General features: G+C 50.0%; 1 protein-coding gene and 1 long non-coding RNA gene across 5 annotated transcripts in view; one reads left to right on the top strand and one right to left on the bottom strand.

Moving 5' to 3' along the window:
- The window catches only part of LOC148595876 (uncharacterized), a 355,837-nt gene that overhangs the window by 241,574 nt on the left and 91,707 nt on the right, over nucleotides 1-22,556 (bottom strand). The gene's annotated exons all lie outside the window — the stretch shown is intronic.
- Nucleotides 1,780-21,789, top strand: KCTD20 (potassium channel tetramerization domain containing 20). Of its 4 annotated transcripts, XM_088539779.1 has the most exons (9): nucleotides 11,590-11,615; nucleotides 17,776-17,975; nucleotides 18,347-18,381; nucleotides 18,484-18,626; nucleotides 19,469-19,571; nucleotides 20,059-20,179; nucleotides 20,313-20,510; nucleotides 20,836-20,946; nucleotides 21,491-21,789. In XM_088539779.1, the coding sequence occupies exons 1-9, from the start codon at nucleotides 11,605-11,607 to the stop codon at nucleotides 21,781-21,783; spliced, it is 1,215 nt and encodes a 404-aa protein (XP_088395905.1). In that variant the 5' UTR covers nucleotides 11,590-11,604; the 3' UTR covers nucleotides 21,784-21,789. The 4 variants fall into 4 exon arrangements, with proteins under 4 accessions (XP_088395904.1, XP_088395905.1, XP_088395903.1 ...); XM_088539778.1 differs by lacking the exon at nucleotides 11,590-11,615 and adding an exon at nucleotides 1,780-1,856 and having other exon boundaries at nucleotides 18,347-18,626; XM_088539777.1 differs by having other exon boundaries at nucleotides 18,347-18,626.

Below are 22,556 nucleotides of genomic sequence, written 5' to 3'. Positions count from 1 at the left end.
GGAGGTGAAGCTGGTGACTCAGGGTGCCCCTCGCACTGAGTCAGTGCCACCCCGGCTGCCTCGCATGGCAGTGGGGACAGTGGCAGTGACAGTTCCTGGAAGCGCCACCTCAGCTTCCCGAATGGGGTGGAAACGACAACCACAGGGCGCAGGGGAAGTTAGAGGGCATCGACTTAGCTATTAGCCAGGATATTATCCTAATAGCTAAGTCTTTTTTAAGATAAAGATAAGAAGCTGAATCTTTCCCAGACTAAATCTCAGGGTGTTTTTCTTCATCAGAAGAACCAGCATGAACAATTTCTTGTGGTATAAACATTGTTAGCCGGTACGGGATCTGGGTTGTTCGTTAGCTCTAATGAAGCAATCTGCTGCTTAACGACGTATGAGGAACACAAGCTCTGAGCACACTTTATAGCAGCGCTACCCACGTTTCAGATTCATTCTAAGCAATAGGTACAGGAAAAATAAAAGTGAAAGAAATTAGTAGTGTATTTAGTCTTTAACCCTCTGCATAAAGATATTTTATGTTTTTCCCCCATCTTCACGACTCTGCTACCAATAGATTCATTGTAAAAATAATCTAGGATGCTGGCTGGCTTTCCTGCTCTTAAAGATTTCTAGGGGTTAAGGGAGAACTCATCACTCTTACGACTTTGCACCATTTTTTCCGCTGTGCTTAGCCACTTCCACGCTTGTTTCTGTGACAAAATACGCCCCGGTCTCAAGAGGAAATGTTGTCCCTGGAGGGTTTAGGGGGGAAGCTGGAGACCAAAACGGCCCAAAGAAGCGTGGGGCGGGGGGCGGCGCTGGCATCGCCGCTCCAGCCGGGTCGGGGGCTCTTACCTGCATCCCGGGTGCTCGGCGCTGTCCCGGTGCTCCGCCCGTTGTCGGCACTATCCCAATCCCAGCACTATCCCAATCCCGGCGCTATCCCAATCCCGGCACTGTGCCCGGCCCAGCGCAGCCCGTGGTCGATGCTGCCCCGCCGCTCGGCGCTGTCCCCGGTGCCGGCGCCGCTCCCGGCCGTGCGGCCGCCCCGGCGCGGTCCTCCCGGGAAACGAAATCGAAAGGAGCCGGAATCGCGTCCCGCCCCCGTGTCCCCCCCTTCCGCAGGGGCGGCCGCCGCCCCGGGCACCGGCCGGGCTCCCCGTGCCCGCCCCGCTGCGGGGCCGGACGGGCCGGTGGCGCCGGCACAGGCGGCTCGAGCGCCCCGGGCAGCGCTGGGCGCCGTGCGGGGCTCTGGAGGGAGGTGGCCGGGGCCGGGGCAGCCTCCGGCCCCAGCGCGTCCCCTTGTCAACCCCGCGCTTCTTCCTCGCCCGCTCCTGCATCCCGTGCTCCTTCCCTCGGCTCCAGCGCCTGTCCCGAATGGACACGACGGCCGGCGACGACCCGGTAACTGCCCCGACTGCGGGTCCCCCCGCTGCCCACGGCCGCCGTGCAGAGCGCCCGAAATCGCTGCGAGGCCGCAGTGCCCCCAGCCCGGGGCGGGACGTGGCGCTTGTGGCCGAGCGGGACCGCGTTGGGGACCGCGTTGGGGACCGCGTTGGGGCCCGGAGCGCGTGGGGGTGTCCCCGAGGGGCGGGGGCGGAGGGCAGCGCGCGGCCCCGTCCAGATGTGCCCAGCGGTGCCCAGCGGTGCCGCCCCGCCTCCTGCCCCGCCCACCCCGCCGTGGCCCCGCCCACCGCCCCGCCGTGGCCTCGCCCCCTCCCACGCACACACCCAGCCCGTTCCTCATTGGCTCGCCGCGGCGGCCAATGGCGTGGCGGCGCGGCGGGGGCGGGGCTTGGCGTCAGGGCCCCGCCCTCCGCCCGCCGGAAGCGGCGGCGTCGCCGGGGACGCGGCGCGGGGCCTCCCAGGTGGGCGGCGGGTCCGGGGCTGGTTTTGCTGCTCCCGGCGGTCGTAGCGGGGTGCGGGCTCCGGGTGGGGGGGGGCTCGGGGTCCTTCCCTGCCTTCCGCGGCCGTTTGGGGCCTGGCAGGGCCCTTCCGCGGGCCTTGGGGCCTTCCCTGCCCTCTGCGGCCTTCCCTGTCCCCCATTTTGGGGGCGCGGGCGGCCATTTTGGGGGCGCGGGCGGGCTGAGGGCAGGTCTCGCTGCCCCGAGTGCTCTGAGGGGAGTTCGGCCCTCCGGGAGGCCCCGTTCCTTCCTCGGGGGTCACGTGGAGCCGGGGAGGGGGGTTCGCTGTTCCTCACCGGCCTTGAGGGGTGTCCGTGGCGGCTCCGCTCTTGGGGCGGCCGCGTCCCGCCGCCTTGTGGCCTCCTGGTTGTCACCGAGGGCGGTTCAAGGCCGGGGCCTCCCTCCCTTCCCTTCCTCCCTGGACCTCTTGGCGAGGGGCAGGAGCTCCCGGGGGTGCTGGGCCCTGGCCATGCTCCTTGGGGACCTTTTGCTGCTCGGGAAGGGGGTGATGACAGCACCGCGTGTCCCTGCGCGGCCTTGTGGGGTTCATGCTTGGGGTGCCTTTGCCAGCGTGGCTAGACCTATTTTCTATGACAACATCCGCATTTGAAGGTCTCTTAAAGTTGAAAGGAGCAGTTTTATTACAGCTGGGCTGGTTAGCAGGGAGGCCTGTGTGGAAGGCACCGCCCAGACTTATTGCAGCTCATCTTAAAACATTTATCAATGGGCTGAAGTAGGTCGTGCCCTAAAGAAATAGGTGTGTGCTGAGGTCGCTGAACTGGTGTGTGTTTTAAAACAGCCTTATCTGCAGCGTGTCATGTGGTTCTGGATCTCTGTCGGTACTGTTCCGCTGCTAGCGTTGGATGTTTTCTCTTTGGAGCTCGAAAAGAATGACCTTTCTGGGTAGGAAGTCGCTCCATGGATACGTTTTCTTTGAAACTTTCTCTTTTGTAGTTGTTGTGTATGAAGTTGCATGGATTCCCATGGTCCTGCTTGAGCCACAAGTGTCTGCTTGGAAGAAAAGGACCAAAATTGTTGGTTAGGCACCACTCAGCAGTGCTGAGGAGCAAGTTTCAGCAAACACGTCTGGGCTGTTTGCTGTAGACTGCACGTATCGGAGCAGGGAAAGTGTTAGGTTTTGCTCTGGAATTGTTTTATGACAGTTCTGAATGGAAGGTGATATGCTGAGCCCTCGCCCTCCAAAAAAAAATCTCATCTGCAGTATAATCAGTGATGATCTTTGATCATAATTTTGCTAAAAGAAACATACTATGCAATTAAATTAGGACATGTGGCATATAAAATGAATGAATATAAAACACTTTGCTTTTTCCGTGCACTAATGTTAGCCTTACCTGATCCTTGTCCAGCCATAGTCTTCCTTTCGTGGCCCTACGCTTATTTTTAAAACGTCTTATTTGCGTTGATCCTATGGTCATGGTTTAGGGCATGGTATTGAAGGGCCTGTGGTTGGACTTGATGATCTCAGAGGCCTTTTCCAACCATAATGTTTCTATAATTCTATAATAAATCTAGTCTGTCTTTAGTTTCTGGCTGTGCCTGTGTGACATCTTTAGCAAGTTCAGTCTTGCCTCTTCAGAGGTTTCTTGCCACCTACTTTCTGTGCAAGATCCTGCAACATTTTCCTTGGCAATCCAGCCTGGCCTTACAGGTCCTGAGGAGCAACAGTCTCCAGCTTTAGCTGATGCTCTCGGTGCAAGAGAACTTGGGGTATAACAGCAGAGTCAAAGGAGGCAGAGTATAAGGTCATTTAAAAATAGTGCTTCTAATTACACCTGCTATGCCTGAAAACCTGTCAGTAGAAAATCTGGGTATGGGGAGAGGTAAGTGACACTTCACCCTGTGCAGTAAATATCATGCAAGACTTTGGTGCTGCACAACAGCTGTGACCTTGTTGGCAAAGCGATTGCAAGTGGTGCAGCTGTATTAATAACTGCATTGGGAAGTTGCAGTGCTGTTGGGAAAATCAGTTAATTAACTAATGAAGAAGTTAACTCATGACAGCAGTTTGGGAAGCTCCTGGAATAGGAGTTTTTGTGTGGAGTCTCCTAGCTCCCTGTTGTTGCCTTGGATGAGCTGCTCTGAGTTACCTATTCAGCAGCCTCCTGATTCTGCAAAATCCCTGAATTGCAGCTCCCATAGCTGGAATTGATCCCGTTTGCATCTGATGAGCTGAATTGCTTTTGGATGCTTATTTCCCCTGTGCAGGCACCAGGAAAAGCTAAGACTCATAATCTAGGCAGCTCAGATTAGAGGAATTGGAATCTCAGTGGGATAAATAGGGCATATTTAAAGCTGCTTTATTCTGGGGGAAGGGAAGGCAACCCCTGCTGCATGTAAGGAGGACGTATAGGAGGATGTATAGGAGGGTCACCTGCAGCGCACACGGATGCAGGGCAGCGGTGGGAATATCCATAATGCTGTTTTCTGACACGACAAACTCTCATGGCCAATCTCTACTGCGGAGCCATCTGCTTTTTCCACCATGTAGGAGACACCTGAATTTAGAAATGTGCTCTGTAGTCTCAGGCCTAAAGCTAATGGGGAAAAAATGTCTTTAATTACAACCTAATTTGCTTGGGACTCATGGCACCTAATGAGGGGAATTTGCAGCATCTGTGTGAACTGCAGGTCATTTGCAGGGCTCTTGACCGAAATGGGCCAGGGTGCGTGCAGCAGGACCACGAAGGCAGGGCGAAATGAGCTTTTACCCAGGTGTGTTTTGAGAGTCTGTTAGGAGGAAATAACTACAGATGCTGGGAGCAACAGTAATGCTAGGAATTGTCTTCCCTGTATCTGATTTCATCAGACACATTCCTGACAGTTTCCTCCTCCCTTCTCCTGTTCAAATTCTCCTTCGTGGTCAGGAGCTGTTCTCTCGTGATGGACCAGGATCCTGGCCTGCGTAGGGGGGTTTCTAGCCCACATATTCCCTTTTCAGAGGTTGTAGTAAAGGACTGTAGTTTCACCCTGTAGTTTCGGGGTGGGCCTGAAATTCAGAAGCAAAATCAATGGCTGCAGGTCTGAGAAGGGACAGTGGACACTGGCTGTAGTCACTGAGCATTCAGCAACTTCTGTAATGCCTGTGAGATGGCTTTCTTCTGGCTTTTGCCCTCAAAAAAAGCCTCTGGGGTGATACATGCAGCTGCTAAAAGTGGTACTAATTCATTGATCCCTACTGATTATGGGAATGCTCAGTCATTCCATTGTGTGTGTGTGTTTTTTTTCTCTCTCTCTTTTCTACAAAAAGAGCAAATACAGTAATATCCTTAGCAGCTCTGGCCCAGTTGTGAGCTCTGAACTGGGAGAGGTCAGAAATATCCCACTGTCGGAGTGACTGGAAAACAAGTGAGCAAGTTATTCCAGGAATAAGAGCTTGTGTGGGGCACGAGAGCAAAATAGACGAGCCAAAAAAAGGGCAGGTGAAATTGGAACAAAACTGATGTGCTGAAATAACAGGGGCTGAAACTAGTTATTCAATTTCCGTGGCAAAATTGGAAGAACTGCGAGATGAATGCAATTGCTGAGCAGCCCTCGGAGAGCAGCGCCGTGTCCTTGGCGCGTGCGGAGCTGCCGTCACTTATTCCATGGAATCAGCGCAGAGGATTTTCAGGAGGAAGTGCAGCTTGGCAGCCATAAAAGCAGCGGGACAGAGGCACGTGCCGGATACTCGGAGCAGGGAAATGCAGACCCGTGGCTGCAGTAAGAAATGGTACCTAGAAACCAGCTTGCGCTGCTGTCTGATAACGTTCTTTGCCTGCAGAGTTTGGCTTCTGTAGCTCTGACAGCTCAGGCACGCAAACCAGCGAGGCCGTATCTGATAGAAGAAGGGTTTCCATGGGAAAAGTAATTCCAGGTCAGAAAGCATCGCTGGATGTCTTGGATCCCAGCCCAGTGGCTCCGCTCTCCTGGGACAACAGCTGGTCACATTTCCTGAGGTTAATCTGCGGGTGCCTGTTACGCTTTAGATTGTCCTATTAACCATCTTGGTTAAGGACGTGCCCCAACTACAGCAGATTTTCTCTGCTTAATAATCACTGATGTTGCTTTTTAGAAGTGGTAGTTTTAAGCAAGTGCAGTTCTCAGTTTTCTCTTATAACCAAGATGAAAAGTCCACAAAGGAAGGGGACCGGGGGGAAAGGCTATAAGGCAGCTCACAGCAGTCTCTCTTCCCGCAAGAGCAGTAGTTTTATAGCAGTTTCCAGCAGGACTGCAAACGTAAGCGATGAGTTTTACAAGTCTCTCCCAGTTTGTGCAGCTGATGTCATCTGCTAGACCATCACAACTGGAACAACCGCAGGAGGGAACCGCAAGGAAGCTTTAACCTTTGCAAACTGGCTAATTTCTTCTCCTTCTACGTGAGGGGGGATTAAAAATCGGGGTATTACATAACCCCGAGCCAGCGCAAAGGTTACTACAGCCTGGAACATTATCTCCTGCAGCAGTCCATAGTTATGAATGAGCTCCCTAATCCATTGACAGGAATGTTTTGGCAGGCATTTGAAAGCCTTCTTGTAGCCTAATGCCTTTTTTATAAGACTGCCCTTCCTGGGGTGTTAGTGACTGATACAGGCTCAGGAGGCCCAAGTTTACAATAGCAAAGACCTTTCATACAGATAAGATAAAAATGGTTTATTGTGTGTGTTGGAGTCTTCAAGGGTTTGGGGAATTTCCTGCTGGCTGTTGTTTGCCTCATTTGCTGTAACCTTGTTTAAGAGACCGACTGAAGAGCATAGTACACAGGAGCATGAATGGATGCTGTTCCTTTCAGGTAGGCCAGGTTGCACGGGTGCAGAATCGTAAGATGATTCGGTCGTCTTCATATTAGGTGATTCAAATACATTTGTTAAATGGTTTAGTCTTAAAACAAAGCAATTCAAAAGCTGAAAGCATGTGGGGATGTCGGGGAGCTGTTTCCTTGCAAAGCAGCTATTTTTGTTAATCTCCAAAGTTTCTGTAGGCTCCATAGAAACTTGGGGTGTGAATTAGCTAATGTTGGAGTAATTTGGGACTAGAGAGGTCTCAGATTTTACCCTTAATCCTTCTTATCTCCGGGTTAAGCAGTGCCACACCGCAGCATAAACCTTCCTTTTTAAGTATTATTCAAGGCACTGATGCTGCTGCTGCGCTAGAGGACAAAAACACCGATTGTGCCAATCCCTTGGGCGCTCGTGAGCAGCAGGTAGGGCAGGAGCCTCCTCATTGCCCCCTCGCAGCACGGGGCAGTTCCCGAGCCTGCGGCGAGGCCCTCGCCACGTCTGTCCTACGTCTGCCCCGCCGCCTCCGGCCGCTCCGGGCCCTTCGGAACGGACGCCGCGCCGGAGCCAGCAGCCCCAGCCGGTGCCACCGGGCCACGCGGTGCGGTGGGCGGCCCGGAGGGACCGTGGGTGACGGTGAGGAGGTGCCGGGCACGCGGCCGCGCTGTTGGCCTCAAGCAGCAGCAGTCGACGGCGCCGCTGGGGCGCTCGGCTTCCCGCGTGCAGCGCGAGATCCTCAAGCGAAACCAGTCCCGCTAGGTGACGTATCCGTCGGGAAACTGGATTTCTCTTCCCCATTAATTATAAAGCTGCCAAGAGCCTAGGGTTCTTGAGCAGTGTTGTTTTTTAGTAGTATCCCCCTTGACTGACATTGCTAGTACAAAACATTCTTCACCAGGACCATGGGGTGAGTGTCTGCTCCTCAGAGCTGTTTTTTGAACATCACAGTCGTTAGCCAGAACAATCAGGAATGTACCAGGACTACAGTGTGTCTGCTCGCTTTGCTCTAAGGTGTCCTCAGGCTGTTGTAAAGGTGTTGCAGACAACCATGGGAGACATTCACACCGGTGGAGCGTGCCTGTTGTGTTTCTGAACGATGAAACCGTTATCGGTGCAGAAAACGGGCTGTCCTCCAGCCCTTCATCGTGCAAGTTGCAGATGCTCCGTCCTGTCTTGGATTAAGGGACCGTCACGGTTGAATTCAAAATCACAACTGGAAACACAACCCCTTGTGAGCTCCGGCCAGCCACGCTGCCAGCCCTGGGCCTTAACGCCTTCCTTATCCCTGCAAGCTGCAGCCATGGTAAAGAGCATCCCAACACCCTGGTCCTGCTCGTGTCCTGCCTCCGGGGCTGGCAGGAGCCTTCCTGCCCGCTGCGTTTCGACCCTCGCTCCGGATTTACCCATCAAGAGGCACTTAATGATGGTGGCTTCCCGGCTGGCAGCCTCGTCTGGACGGAATCAAAACACAAGTGTTGGAGCTTCTTTAGAAATTACAGTCCCCCTTAATAAGTAGCCTCTGCTGTAAGATCTATGTTCGTATTAAGGAGCTTATGATCAAATATAAACTCTGATACTGAAATGTCCTGATTTATGTGTGAATCCTCCTGGTTACTGAGCAGCAGAGCAAGATGTTCCTCTCAAGGATCAACTTTGAGGATGGTTTCTTTAATCAGTAATACAAATCCTAGCCTTTCTTTCAGTTGTCTTGGAGATAAACGCAAAATAGGCTGTAATTCTGGCCCGTGTCAAAATAAAAATCAGCTGGAGTGGCCTGTTCTGAAACACACTTCAATTTTAGAACTTTCCACATCCTCCGCTCGCAGGCCAAATGGGCACCTTCCCTCTGCACGAACACTCCATTATAGGTGTGAAAATAGTTATCCTCTGCCTTTTCAATCCCATATTTTTTTTTAGATTTTTTCCTTTTTTTAAAAAAACAGAAAATAACTTCCACGAAATACGGCTACGGTTGCTGGTATATTTTGTTGCGACATATGATCCTGGCCAAATATTTTTGTGAAAGAATATTAGTGCCATAATGTAATGCAGTATTCTTAGAAAGTCCTGGTTATTTATACGCTTGACGTGCAGAATGTTGCTCCAGCCGTGTAAACAAAGCAAGGGGTGTCTTGCCAGTGTACCATAGGAAGCCTTCAGCTATTTTGAAATGTGGAGCAAGATGTTTTTCAGCCCTTAAAAACAAGATATCGAGTCCTCTGCTGACACCAGCATAGTGCTAATGATTGGCTTTATTTTTTGCCCCCAATTCCTGCCTCTCCAAAAATAAATGGAGATTTGCTTTCCTGAAGAGCTGCAATTGTGCTAAATAAAACTCTTGTGTTTACTTCGGTGTGGGATTACTGTATTATTACTTGACGAGTTTGCTGCCCCTCTTTAACATAGGCCTTAGGTTTATTTTGCTTTTTTTGCTGCCATCTGTGTCTTAATGTGCATTAAACAACCTGTTTGCTTGATTTAGAGAACTCGGACGGTCGTTTTCTTGCCAGCGCCGGCGGTCTCTGCTTGGCCGTGTTGGGCCCCGCCGGCTTCATCCCACTGGGCTCCAGTCTCCTCATCCCGCTGGCTCTCACGGTGAGATACGACAACGTTGGCTCATTACCCAGCAGGTATCCCCTGCCACCCGCCTCGTCTCCACGTTGGTTACAGATCTGCCCCATCTCCTGCTGGGCTGCAAAGCTTGAGCTCTGCCTCGCTCCCTGGTGCTGCTGCTGCCGGGGCTCTCCCTCCTCATCCTCGTGGTGCGGAGGGGCAGGCAGAGCAGAGCTTGCTCGGGTACACTGCAACAACGTCCAGCTTTCAAAAACTCTGCCTTCTGTTGCTGGGCTGCTCAGCTGCTGCCATGCAGTCGGTTAGGAATGACTGGCAGCTGGAGTTGTAGCACATGAGCTGGGAATGAGCTGGCAGTTACTTGTTGGGATCCTTTCCAGAGAGGGAAGGTGGAGTTTGCAGCCGCTCGCAGCCTCTCTAAAATAAGAGTCCAAGTGAGAAGGTGCCTCATGTTGGGGTGAAACATTGAGCAACTTCCAGCAGGGATCTAAAGGCTCAGTAAGCGAGGAAAGGAAATATTGTTTTATTTGCAATATTCACTCCAGTGTTATTCAGCTTATTGCGCTCACTAAACCTGTTGTGTGTTTCAGCCTAGGCTCGTTCTTAATATACTGCTCCTGAGCTGCAAAGAGAAGTCCCGATGCCAAAAGCCAACAGGGCAGTGCTGAAATGTGTTGGAATTGCAAGGACCAGCTGCTGCTATCTCCCGTGTGGGACAGCGTGCACCTAGGGATTAGAGGCTGCTGCTTTTTCCTTATATTCCCCCTTTCGTCAGGCTACCGGTGCAGTCAGGAATCGCTTTACAGGCGCTTGGTAGCAGACGTGGACAGGGTGGTTTGTTAAAAGCTTTTCCCCAGAGTAGCAGGGAGTGCTTGTGTGACGTTGTGTGCATGGACAGAACAAGCATAGAATCATAGAATGCTGAAGGTTGGAAGGGACCTCTAGAGGTCATCTAGTCCAACCCCTGCACACGCAGGGTCACCTAGAGCATGTGGCACAGGGCTGCGTCCAAGCGGGTTAGAAGATCTCCAGAGAAGGAGACTCCACAACCTCTCTGGGCAGCCTGTTCCAGTGCTCTGGCACCCTCACTGTCAAGAAATTTTTCCTTAAGTTCCTGTGGAACTTTTGGTGTTTCAGTTTCTGGCCGTTTCCTCTAGTTCTGTCGGTGGCCACCAGTGAAAAGAGGCCAGCACCATCCTCCTCACTGCCTCCCTTGAGGTACTTCTAGACACTGCTCAGGTCCCCTCTCAGCCTTCTCTTCTCCAGCTGAACAGGCCCAGCTCCCTCAGCCTCTCCTCATAGGGCAGATGTTCCAGGCCCCTGATGTTGCTTAGCAAGTTACTGACACCTGGATTTGCTTATGTAGGATTGTTTAAGAAATCTCTGAATGTATCTTTCATTAGTGGAATCGGGTATTAGATAATGCTCAGGTATTAAATTGTACCGGTATACGCAGACACTTTATCAGGAGAAAAATAGTTTAATGCATACCCAGATTATATATACACTAAAAAATATATTTATTTTTACCATTAGATTAAGCAGGAAGAATTTAATCCTGTTATTCTGTGAAACTGCATGTGGAGCCATCTCTGAGCAATGCGGGTATCCTAGAAGCATCAAGAGCAAAAGAATATGTAAATCATTCATTAAATCAATTAAGGTTTGAACTCTAACGGGTAACATTCCCAGGCCGAATGTGATGCTGCCTCTGCGATGCTGGGCATGGACCTCAGAGCTCGGGGGGCCTCAGGTTTTGTCCATTGGGCTTATTAGCAATAGATCTATGGGAGCACTGACATATCAAAAGGGCTGCTTTTTTATCCCCACTTACTGTAAATGTATGTTTGTGCCCTAATCTTCTGGATTCCAGGCTTAAGGACACTGGAATTTGTGTGCATGTTGTTAAATACATATGCAGGAGCTTTAGAAAACTTAGTTTTCTAAATTTACTAATTTACTAATTCCCTTGCGCCCGCCTATGGGATAGGTGTCAGACGAATGGCAGCAGCATATTTGCTGTGAAGCACAAATAATTTATAAAACTTGACCTTTTCTATTGGCTCTTCTGGAAAAAGCAGCTGAACCAGAAATCTGGAGAGCGCTTTGATTGTGCTTGCTTAAAATAGGAGGCTGAAAGTCACGCTGGCTCTTCCCGTGCAGATTTTTCTACGCAAACCTCTCATGAATCAGCAGCAGGCGGGACTTTTACACTGAAATATTAACGTGAATCAGACCCTGGGGTTAGGAGGAGTGACCAGGGCTGCACAAACAGTTTAAACTCTGCGGCGTTCCCGGGACTTGGCGCTTCCCCCCGGTGCAGCAGGATTTCGGGATACGGGTGTTGGTAGCGCTGGGAACATATGAGCCGCCAGTGAGTACGGAGCCGCGTGTCGGCGTGGGTGCTCGGCAGAGGGGTGGCTCCAGATTTACCGTGGGAAACGTGGGCATTTTCTTTCTATTCAGCAATTCTGGTTGCTGCAGGTGCTTGAGATTGGGTTTTTGAGGCTGTTTGGGAATACTGTCGGTCTGAGGCTCTTTTGTATAGCTTAGAATGGAACCACTCACTTTCCATCGCCTAGACATAGGGAGCGGTGTGCATTGGAAACCAAGTGAGAGATAATTACCAAAGAAGGAAAGCTGAGAAATAGCATTCTCAAATCTAAAGGTGTTTATACATTGGTGAAATATTTTTTTTCCTACTAGCTTTTAAGTCACCTGCCCTAAAGCTGTATTTATTTAGCTCAGTGTTATGTACATTAGAAGGGAAACATTCGTTTTCCTGTCTGTAGAAGTAGATAAAAGGGCTTGTTTACATTAGCAATTCACCATTTACTATTTGTCTTCTTCCTTGCCATGGTCAGATCCATATGTCCCAGTCTCCTGGCTAGAAAGGAGGAGTATATTCTGACCTGGCATGGCTAGCTCCATTTACACTGCATGGTGAAGCTGCCTTTACTATCTAATAGTGCATAGGGCCTTCGCAGGTTGCTCGGCCATCCTCTCAATCAGTGCTACGAGCCTTCCAGAGGGGGAAATAGCCCCAGCAAAGCATTAACCTGTTGCCTCCTTCAGTAATTTTGCTGCCTTCGGAGACGGCTGTTTGTTGGACACAACTGATGTTGTTAATCTATTAACAACATCCTTAATCTATTCCAGTTCTCGCCAATCTGTCACGCTGTAACTTCCAACTTTGGAAAATGTCTGCTTAAAATCAATACATCTCCGCTGGCTTTGTGCCTGTGTGAATCCTGCCGACTGTAGGTTGGCAACAGGAATCCTGTTGGAAACAAGACACCGTTTGCAACGGTGGTAACTTTCTGCCTGTAAACCAGGCGCTGTCCCTTCAATCTGGCAAACCATGTTCCCACAATCAAGGTGTAGATGTGCAGCATTGAACCGTGCAGACCCTCCTGCGGAGCAGCTCCGAGTTACGCTCCTGGAAACAGGGGATTTTTGTGAAGACTCGAGTCCACGGCTGAGCCTGGAGCTTTGCTAACAGTGAAGCCCTATGCACAGAATAGGAGCAGACAATCGAGCGCTTCAGCAGCCTCCCTGCATTCTCCTGCCAGGGTTTTTAAGCTGTCCTCAATTGCATCAGTCCTGCTGGCCCTCATTTTCCGTCTATAATTTGGAGCCAGCTGGAAAATGAATCCACTGTATATTGATAGAGCCATTTCATAACAAGGGAAACCCATTTTGTGTCTGTGCTAGTTCAACCTCTAAATTGCCCTTTTTTCTTTTTGTTCTGGTCATATTTGTGTCTGTAGCAGCAAATGAAACCAGAGCATCATTAGCAGGGATGACAAAAGCGTGTTAAAGCCCCAGGTAGTTTTTCTTTCAGTTGCAGGTTGGATAAATGCATTTCTTTGTTGCATTTTCAGGACGGGCACATCTAGAGGTGTCACTGAGCGCCAACATGAGACCCAGCAAGTCTCCTATTGCACTTACCATAAAGCTGAGGTTTTCCCCACTCCGTACCCCCTTCCCTGTGCAACTTGCTAACAAATTTAGCCTCTGTCGCAGGGCAGGGTCACAGGCTATAAGAGGTGGTGGCACGGGCCACTGGTCTCCTAATTTGAGGATCCATTCCTCAAATCCGTGCTCGAAGGTGCTCAGGGCAGGCTTGTGACCCCGGTGTCTCCTCTCATGTGACATTTGCCACATGCCACCTCACCTTCTGCAAGAGCAGCAAACTGATCTCTCCAAAAACGTCTTGTGCTTAAGGGAAGCAGTGAGTGAAGAACCAGATTTGTACTTGATAACTGGAAAAAATCTTCTTAAAAAGTAGCTAATGAATGAGACCACCTGATTCTTAAAATGTTTAAAAACTGTAGAACTTGCCTAGGAGCTGCTGGGAAAAGATTAAAAACAGGAGCCAAAAACCTGTGTGTCAGAGCATGAAAGAAAATTCCTGCTTGTGTTTCATGGTGTTTGATGGCAAACCCTTATGTTAGGGGTCCAGAGGCAGAAAAACACTGCAGACTTGGAGCCACGTATTGGCAGGCCAAATTGCAAAGACAGGGTGACAGTGCAGGCACGTGAGAGAAGGCGTTCACAGAACAGGGCTTTGCTCTTGAAAGAGAAAATACCGGCGCTTCTTTCCAAAGCTTCACTTAAATGGGATGTTGGCAAGCGAAGATGATTCGGCTGGAAAACGGCCGTGGTCCCCAATGCAGATGTTTCAATAACATTAGCTTCAGACCTGTCCCAATTTGGGTTTTCCGTATATTTTTGAGAGACCCTTAGCTTTTCCTCTGTTTAACTTCACTTACCGTAGGCGGAAAATCAATGTATTTGCCGTGGGAGAAAAACCTCTTTCCTGAAGCCGCTGCAATGCTCAGAGCACGGGTCCGTCTGCTTGCTCGTGAGTGGAAAAACATTGCTAGAAGCCGGGGCCAAAATTCCCTCGCTTCTAGCCAGGGAGCCCAGGTCTGAGCCTGATGTTGGTGCAAATCCCAGCCTGCTGTTTTGGGCAAATTCCCCTCGTATTTGCAGGAGACCCCCCAAGCAGAAGGTTTGTATTTGTGGCCTCCGTTCCTAACAGGAGGGTTTTTCTCGCGTCTCCTGCAGCTCTCCCTGCTGCTCCCCTGCCCTCGGACCTGAGGAAACTCTCGGCGTCTTCCAAGGATACGTTTGGAGACGTGAAACCCCGGCTAAACTCTTGTTTTGGAAAGCAATTCTATTAGAAATACATCTTGTCCTGAGCTAGTGCTGACTGTAGAATTAGGTCAGGCACACCCTGCACCCGGCCGCGTGTTTCCTGCTTGCTCACATTTCTGAGAACACTTGTACGTGCTAATGTTTTTGTCGACGTAAAGGAGGGTTGCCACCTTAAAAATAAGTTGTTTGGAGTTTTATATTAAGTCATCGTGGTTACGCTGCGGCTTAGTAAGAGTGGGAGGTTCCGAAGCGCCTGATTCATCGCTCCGCGCGCCCGCGGTGCTTTGCCATTCACAAATCGAGCGCTCCAGTCGCTCGTTTCTGCTATTTTGACTCTTTCTGCCTTCCTCCTCGTCATGCCGGGTGACAGGGAAGCAGCGCCCGGGCTGTCGGATGTGACGGGGACGGGCTCCGTGCTGAACACGACGTGACTGCTCCACTTTCTGGGGTTTCCTTGGCACTTTCCTATGAAGTTGTTCAAACCTGGGTGCTGATGCTGTTTTGCAACAGCTCTCTCAATCACAAGGGTTAGGGATAAGGAGCAAGCAGTAAAATAGTTAGGAGCCAACAAGTCTGCCCTTTTTTTAACTATTTAAACTGCCCTTCATCTAGATGTTTTCTCTCTGCTCCAAGTGTTATTCTAAGTATATTTAAGTTTCTTTTCCCTGCACCCATCACCTGCATGCTATTTATGGCGGGTGAGGCCATTTGTCTCCTCAGGATGCTCCTGTGGTTTCTGCGGTGGGGAAGGATGATCCCAGCCCTTCTGCGTTCCAGCACCCTTCCTTCTTCCATAAGAAATGGGTAGCACAAGGGTCAGGCTGTTCACGGTCACGGCTCCTCATATCGGTGGCAGCAGCTTAGACCTCGCAGGAGGCAGCGACCAGCTCGTGTGCGTCCTGCTGCCCACAAGGGCATCGTGGTGACAGCAGAACGTGCTGTGACCGCGCGGGAGTGACACCCCCTGCTCCCCAAATTACAGCCCTCCTCCTGCATCCTCTTTGCAGCATCAAAGCCCTCACCGCAGCGCTGCCGGGAGCAGCGAGCGCCTCATACGTGTAAAAAGCTTTGGGCACGAATAGTGCTAATTATTATTTATAGGGATTCGTTCTCGCCGTGGCCGCCTTGATCCCGGCCGTGAAAGCAGAGCAGGACGAAAGCTGCTCCGGTTGGAGCGCAGCCCTCTGCAGTCTGACAAACTGGTTCCCTGCCGGGTTGTACGTGAGGTTGCAGTGAATTTGTCACGTTAAATGGGGTTGCAGTGAATTTGTCACGTTAAATGGGGTTGCAGTGGGGTTGCAGTCAATTTGTCACCTTAAATGGCTCCTTTCAGAATTTATGGTACCATCCAGCTGTGGGTAAAGTGCGCCGACTTGTTTGCCCCTGTTTGGCAAATGCAAAAAACATCTCGGGGGTTTGGATGTGCCAAGAGGGAGGAAAAGGCTGAACATTTGGCTTCCCAGAAAATAAGGGAGGGAGAATCCCCCCGGTGCCTCCAAGAACTGCCGCGGTTGCAAGGAGCAGGTTTCTGCATCTTGCCCCATCCCTGAGGGTTTGGGCCCCTTCCACCCATGATCTTAGTGTAAGAAGGAAAAAAAAAATGCATCTAGCAAATTAAGCAGAAAAAGGAAGAGATGGTCGGGGAAATAAAATACCGTAGTGCAGCTGTAGCTGATGAATTACTCAGACTTATCGGCAGGCCAGCCGTGATGGAGCGCCCTTGAAACGGAGACGCCGAGGAAATAAACTTTATCCTTGTGTTTCCTTATCAAACTGGCTCCATGGAGCCCTTCTGAGCTCACAGAGCGAAGTCGGTGCCCAAGCTGGGTGTTTGCTGCTCGTCCTTGGCAGGGAGCTTGTTTCCAGGTAGAAAAGTTGAACTTTTTTGCGTTCTGTGCACTGCCAAATTTTGGAACTTTCGGATTTTAAAAGTACAGCGTAATTGCAGTGTAAGCAATAATCTGTTCTAAACCATGGCATCGGTTGTATGAACAGTTTGACACAGGCTGGAAAACTGCAGTTTGATTGCAGTGCTTAGGATAGGCTCCAGGGTAAGGGATTTACCAAGGATCTAGGATTTTCATGCTCGGTTTGAAATTCTCAATTTTGAAATTGGTTGAAAAAAAGGATTTTATTTTGAATAAAATAAAATCGGCCCATCAGAATAAAAGCGACTTATCAGCCAGAGCCTTTAAAAATTAATAGAAAAGAGTATGGGGGCTTTTCAGGTAGTTTTGCTGCAGCCAAAAATGCTCCTTCTCGGGACTATTGCAGGAAACGTAAGCAACAGATTTTCTAAAAATCCATCCAAGCAATAACGCTGGTGACCTGGCATTTATTTAGGGAAGATGAAGGGGTTGTTATCCCCTTTGTTGCTCTCTAATTAGGAGCAAAATGCTTGTGCTGATTTGCAGTAATGATGGAGCCCGAGCAGAGCTGCTCATTAAGATCAGGAGCGGAGAATTCACTTCCTCTGTGTTTTAGTTGCTTCCTTAATGCCGTGTTTTATCCGACTTTTTAGCCTCTTGTGAGGGGAAAGGGGTAGAAGAGCTGCTAGAAGATGCCAAAGAGTTGAGTGAGGTGAGAAGAGCAAAAGGGAAGAGCCTTAAGATAGGAATAAGGAGGATGAATTGAGCTTGGTGTGAAGGGGCCAATACGCTGCAGGTGTCTCCAAGCAAAGGTGTCTCCAGCTGCATCCCCAGAGGAGCGTAAAGAGTTGGAGAGAGTTGGTCAAAGCATCGTGCGTGTCTGTGGGGCTGCACCAGGGTGGGCTGGACGTGGGGCGGCTGCAGGAGCTGAGTGTGATGTGACACCAACATTTATTGTAGGACTGTCCGGGTGAAATCTTGGCCTTGGTGGCTATGTGACACCAAGGGGATAAATAAAAAAAAAATAATAAAAAAAAGGAAGTCAAATTACTGGAAGCAGAGCACCTCCTGGTCCAAAATCCAAAATCCTGGTCCTGAAGAGCTGGTAACTGGGCAAACATGAACATTCAGGCTGAGGCAAGGTCGTTTTGCCAATGCTGGGAATCAAGAGTCTCGTGAACATTTTTAAAGGGCTCTAGTGACCTGGATGTTGGACATTTGCCAGGGAGATATTTGAAGGAATACATATGTGAGCTAAAGACTTACTTTAAAGAAAAACCAGAGGCTTATAAGTAAAATAGACCCTTTGTTGCCTTAAAAACTTTTTTTTTGTCTTTGACGAGGTTAGTGTAGGGGTATCATAAACCCCTCTCAAGGGCAATTAAGTGACTGAATAAAATACTCCTGACTCTCCTACTGGCTTGCAGGAGGGGATACACGGATTCGGGCTTTGTGGGCTGGGAATCTCTGCCAACACTAACGCGCTGGTGCTCTCTCCCCCAGCTCTTCCCTTAGGAAGCGCAGCCACCACCTCGCGACGCGGAGGCCCAGCATGAGCGTGAACTGCCCCGCTGGGCCCGGCTGGTCGAGGGCCCGCGACGCCGCCTGCTCCGTGCGGAACACGACTGGAGCGGCCCAGGAGGCGGGAGAGAACACCGTGGCGCTCGGAGGTCACAGCCCCTCTGCGGCTCCGAGGTCTGAGGGTGAGGAAAATGTGTGTTTACTTCATCGCAGTCATTAAGGCAGAGTTTTTCTGCCAGATTTCCGCAAAAATTGGTGTCCCAAGGCAACTCGCACTGGGAAAAGGCACACTTGCAGTGGGGAATGCAGGATATATATGTCCTACTTTGCCAGGTTGGTGGAAACTATGAAGGCCTCTCCATCCTGCTTTAACAAGAGGTATTCAGGTGGGGAAGATTTTTATCCAAAATTCCATTGCTGCCTCAAGCCGAAAATTACCCTAAATGTTGAGCATTTCCCCATCCTCTGTCGACGTGGGACTGGGTTTTGTCATTGCACTAGAAGGTTTTAGTGTTAAATGACATTTTGTCACCACACGCTCTGTTTCCCTTAGGTTTGGATCCCGAATGCCGACATGCTGCTTTCCTGGTGAGTCCCCAGATCGGGAGCATGTTGTCCACTCCTGAAGACGCACACAGCTGTCACTTCCAGGACGGGAACAAAAGACAGCCGGAATATTTTAATACCCAGGAACGCCACGGAGGCAGCACTTTGCCTGCAGGCATCAGTTCACCAGCACAGGCTCCGGAGAAAGTGACTCTTGTGGTAGATGGCACTCGATTTGCAGTGAACCCACAGATTTTCACTGCTCACCCTGACACCATGCTGGGGAGGTGAGTGATTTCTGCCATTTCCAGGACGCTCAGGACTGTTGAATGTTTATTCAAATGGATTAAGAGGAGATTGTTCGTATTGGGATCCTGTCCATGTTCATAAACTAAGCACAGCTGGGCTTGTTCTGAACTAGGCTGCAAGGCCTTGAAGATCAGATTGGGTATAGTGAGAAATCAGTAGATTTCTAGGCAACATTCTCCCTTTGGTCCCAGGATTTCAACCAATGTGCACTTTCAGCTAAATGTGGACTACTTTTGCCTTCTGTCCAAGTGTTTGCCGTGTTGGGGAGCAGCACATCTGTTTGCAGCTGATAACTGCCCTTCTAGAATGGGGCAAATGATAGTGCTGCACTCCCCTCCTCCTGTTAGCTGTGGATATTATCCCAAGAGCAAAGGCGCTGAATTCCTTCTACCACGGGCTGGACCTCGGAGCCTGTTGATGCCAACGGGAAACGTTAATTTTCCATGTTGCCATCGGGAGCACCCTGTCTCTGGCCAAAGGCAGCCGCGTTCTGCTGGGCTGCTGACCTGTGCCCAGTAAGAGTGTAAAGCAAGTGATAAAAGGCATGTGATGCCTCCGGGGAAGCACTTTTCTTGCCAGGGCGTTTTCTGAACCTGCTCTGCTCCTCTGAGCTGAATGAAGCAGCTTTAGCAACAGTCTTGGAGTCCAACTGTTGTAGTTGAGACAGCTTTTGTGCTTGCTTATTACCCAAGAGATTGGAGTGTTGGCTTCAGGTTACTACCTGTGGCATCGTGGGGTTTGTTCAGCCTCCATGCAGCTATTTCTAATGTGGGTATCTTCATGTTTACCTGTGCATTTATATGGACTTTTATCTGTTCAGAATGTTTGGACCAGGAAGGGAATATAATTTCACCCGACCAAATGAGAAGGGAGAATATGAAATCGCAGAAGGAATTAGCTCAGCTGTCTTCCGGACCGTGCTGGTAAGATGATGTTTGCAGATGGGGAAAAAAGACCTCTTGTCCCATGTGCAGAACTGACTTGTGTCCCAGGCAGCTGTGTACCCCCTGGGACATGCTCTTTTGTTACCGTTCCATGTTTAGCTCAACATTTTTAGTAGATTTCAGTATGAATCAGCATTTTGCATATTTGCTCATGCTGCCTTTACTTTTCATGTATCATATAGTTCCTGAGCTCTGTCCTGCCCTCATGGTTACATATAAATGCACATAGGATGTTCTGAGAGCCCACGTCATGGGGGAGGTTTTAACTGGACGTTCTATCAGAGCCAAGAGAATCTGCCAAGGGGCCCATTCTTGGACAAACAGGGCTATTTCTGCTGTTCATAGAGCTCTTTATTTCCATCATAACTAACAAATATTGGTTAACGGAACAAAAAGCTAATTGAAAATGACTGATGTCCAAGCTTTCCTGAATATTATTTCCAAAACTTGTCCTTTCTATTTGCAGGATTATTACAAAACAGGGATCATTAATTGCCCTGATGGGATTTCAATCCCAGACCTCCGAGACACGTGCGATTACCTCTGCATCAACTTTGACTTCAACACAATCAAATGTCAAGATCTAAGTAAGTACAGAGAGAAACCACCTCTGGTGAGAAGGTCTGGATGGTGCCGAGTGCTCTGATTCTGATTCAGGGCAGTTTTTAATGTGAAAAAGTGAAGAACTGAAGGGCTGCCCTGTGATTTCTGTCTCCCTAGGTGCTCTGCTCCACGAGCTGTCCAACGACGGTGCCCACAAGCAGTTCGACAGCTACCTGGAGGAGCTGATCCTGCCGATCATGGTGGATAGCGCCAGGAAAGGGGAGCGCGAGTGCCACATCGTGGTGCTGACGGACGAGGACACTGTGGACTGGGATGAGGATCATCCACCTCCCATGGGAGAGGAGTACTCGCAAAGTGAGCGCTCTCTTGGTGCTGGTGCTGGAGCTCTTTCCCTGCCTGTGCCCCAGGGCAGCAGCTCCTGCCTCCGTGCACGTTCCCATAGAGGGGCATTAGGGAAGGACAAGGAGCAGGAAAGCTTTTTCCAAGTCTCCTTCTGTCCAGACTATAACAGGTATCAGTGCCTTCCTGCCAAGGAACCTGAGCTAATCAGTGCTCAGAGTGGATCCTTGAAGCAGTTCTGGGAAAAGAGAGCTCTTTTGGCACTCCCACAGCTGTGCATGTCAGAAATGGGCAGAAGGTCCCTCCTAATAGTTTCTAATGAGCCTTTTTATTTCTCAAGTCCTTTACAGTTCCAAGCTGTACAGATTCTTCAAGTACATTGAGAATCGCGATGTTGCAAAGGCCGTATTAAAGGAACGAGGTCTGAAAAACATTCGCATCGGCATTGAAGGTAAGAGCATTTCCTCAGCCAAGGAAAATCTGAAATGAGTCACTCCATAGTTGATAAATCCTTCTTTTCTGTGACTTTGTGTGCAGGGAGGCCTCCAGTGTGGGTTCTTTGATCTCTAGTAAAGGTTGATCCTCTGCTGGATGTCTCTGTCAGCCTCCTGTCTTTATGACCAAGGAAATAGAAAAAGGGAATCTGCTTCCCGCATTCCCGCTGCTCCAAGCATTTCCTCAGGGAGCGTGGAGAACCTTGTGCTCTGTCCTGGGGAAGATGATCTCATTTTTATAGCCATTGTTTGCGCACATAACAGCCAACAGTTTGCAGTCATTGATAATAATGGCCACACATGACGGCTATATCCTCATCCTGAAGGAAAAAAAAACAGTTTTTCCCAAGCCAGCAGTGGTAATTAAGAAACAGGAGCATTTGTCAACCAAATTCCCCTGTCTCTTTCTCTGCGACTCCTGTCTGGACAGGTTTCTGAGAGTGTTATCTGTGTGCAAGCTGGAAGAGCACAGTGTAACTGCCTGCCTGTCTGTGTTCCCAGGATATCCCACCTGCAAGGAGAAGGTGAAGAGGAGGCCGGGGGGGCGCTCGGAGGTGATCTACAACTACGTGCAGCGGCCCTTCATCCAGATGTCGTGGGAAAAGGAAGAGGGCAAGAGCCGCCACGTCGACTTCCAGTGCGTGAGGAGCAAGTCCCTGACAAACCTAGTCACGGTGGGCGATGACGTTTCCGAGGAGCACGAGATGCTCATGCATCACCCGCCCCAGGTGGATGAACTGGACAGGCTCAACGCCCCCTTCTCCCAGATGGCCGTTAACGACCTGCCCGATTAGGGACGGCTCAGGCAGACCGGGCTGCTTGACCCGGAGACATCTCGGTGGTTTCGTCCCCGGTGATGGAACACGAACTCCGCAAGGTGCTTTATCCTTGTCCGTGCTCTTACTTCGTTGTCTTATTTCAAGCATGTTAATAAAGAGCCACACTCCCTAGTCTAACTGTGCAATGAAAAGCAACGTCGTCTCAAACAGGAAGAAATGCTGCTGTTTGCTTCCGCTGCGAAAGCTTCCAGATTGGTGGTGCTGAGTCTCTTAAGCTTCTAAAAGAAGAGCAGAGATACTTGGAAGCTCCTTGTTTTTGACAGGAGAGAGGAAATTCCAGGCCTCTCGAGACAAAGCTTTCTTTTACCAGTAGGCACTTAGGTTTGCTTTTGTGATAATCAGTTACAAAGGAGCAAGCGTCAAAGCAAGACAGATTTCACCCTTTCATCAACCAGCAGAAATGTAGCACTGTTGTGACAGCAAAATATCGGGGCTGAGGGAGTCTGCCTACACTACCACCTGGCTTTGCATCCAGAGAAGTGTCCTGCTGTTCTCGGGAGAGATGGGACTAGCTTAGGAGGAAGCGTGTTCCTCATCGCAGGAATTTCCCTGTGTATGCTTCTGTGCTGAGAGGGAATCACACTTTTTAGGGATATTGTTTCTGTTCTGTTTGGTAAAATAAGCGATTGTGCTGAAGGAAAAAGCCAAAAAAGAAAAAAAAAGAAAAGACTGTAGTTGGTATTTTACAAACTAAGGAAATTGTTTAGTAGGAAAATAGATGTAAGAAG

Source organism: Tinamus guttatus, unplaced genomic scaffold (genome assembly GCF_059628265.1).
Source record: "Tinamus guttatus ecotype Peru unplaced genomic scaffold, ASM5962826v1 Tinamus_guttatus_pri_ptg000049l, whole genome shotgun sequence".
In the NCBI taxonomy this organism is placed as follows: domain Eukaryota; kingdom Metazoa; phylum Chordata; class Aves; order Tinamiformes; family Tinamidae; genus Tinamus; species Tinamus guttatus.
This window is presented reverse-complemented; position numbering and strand designations above follow the sequence as displayed.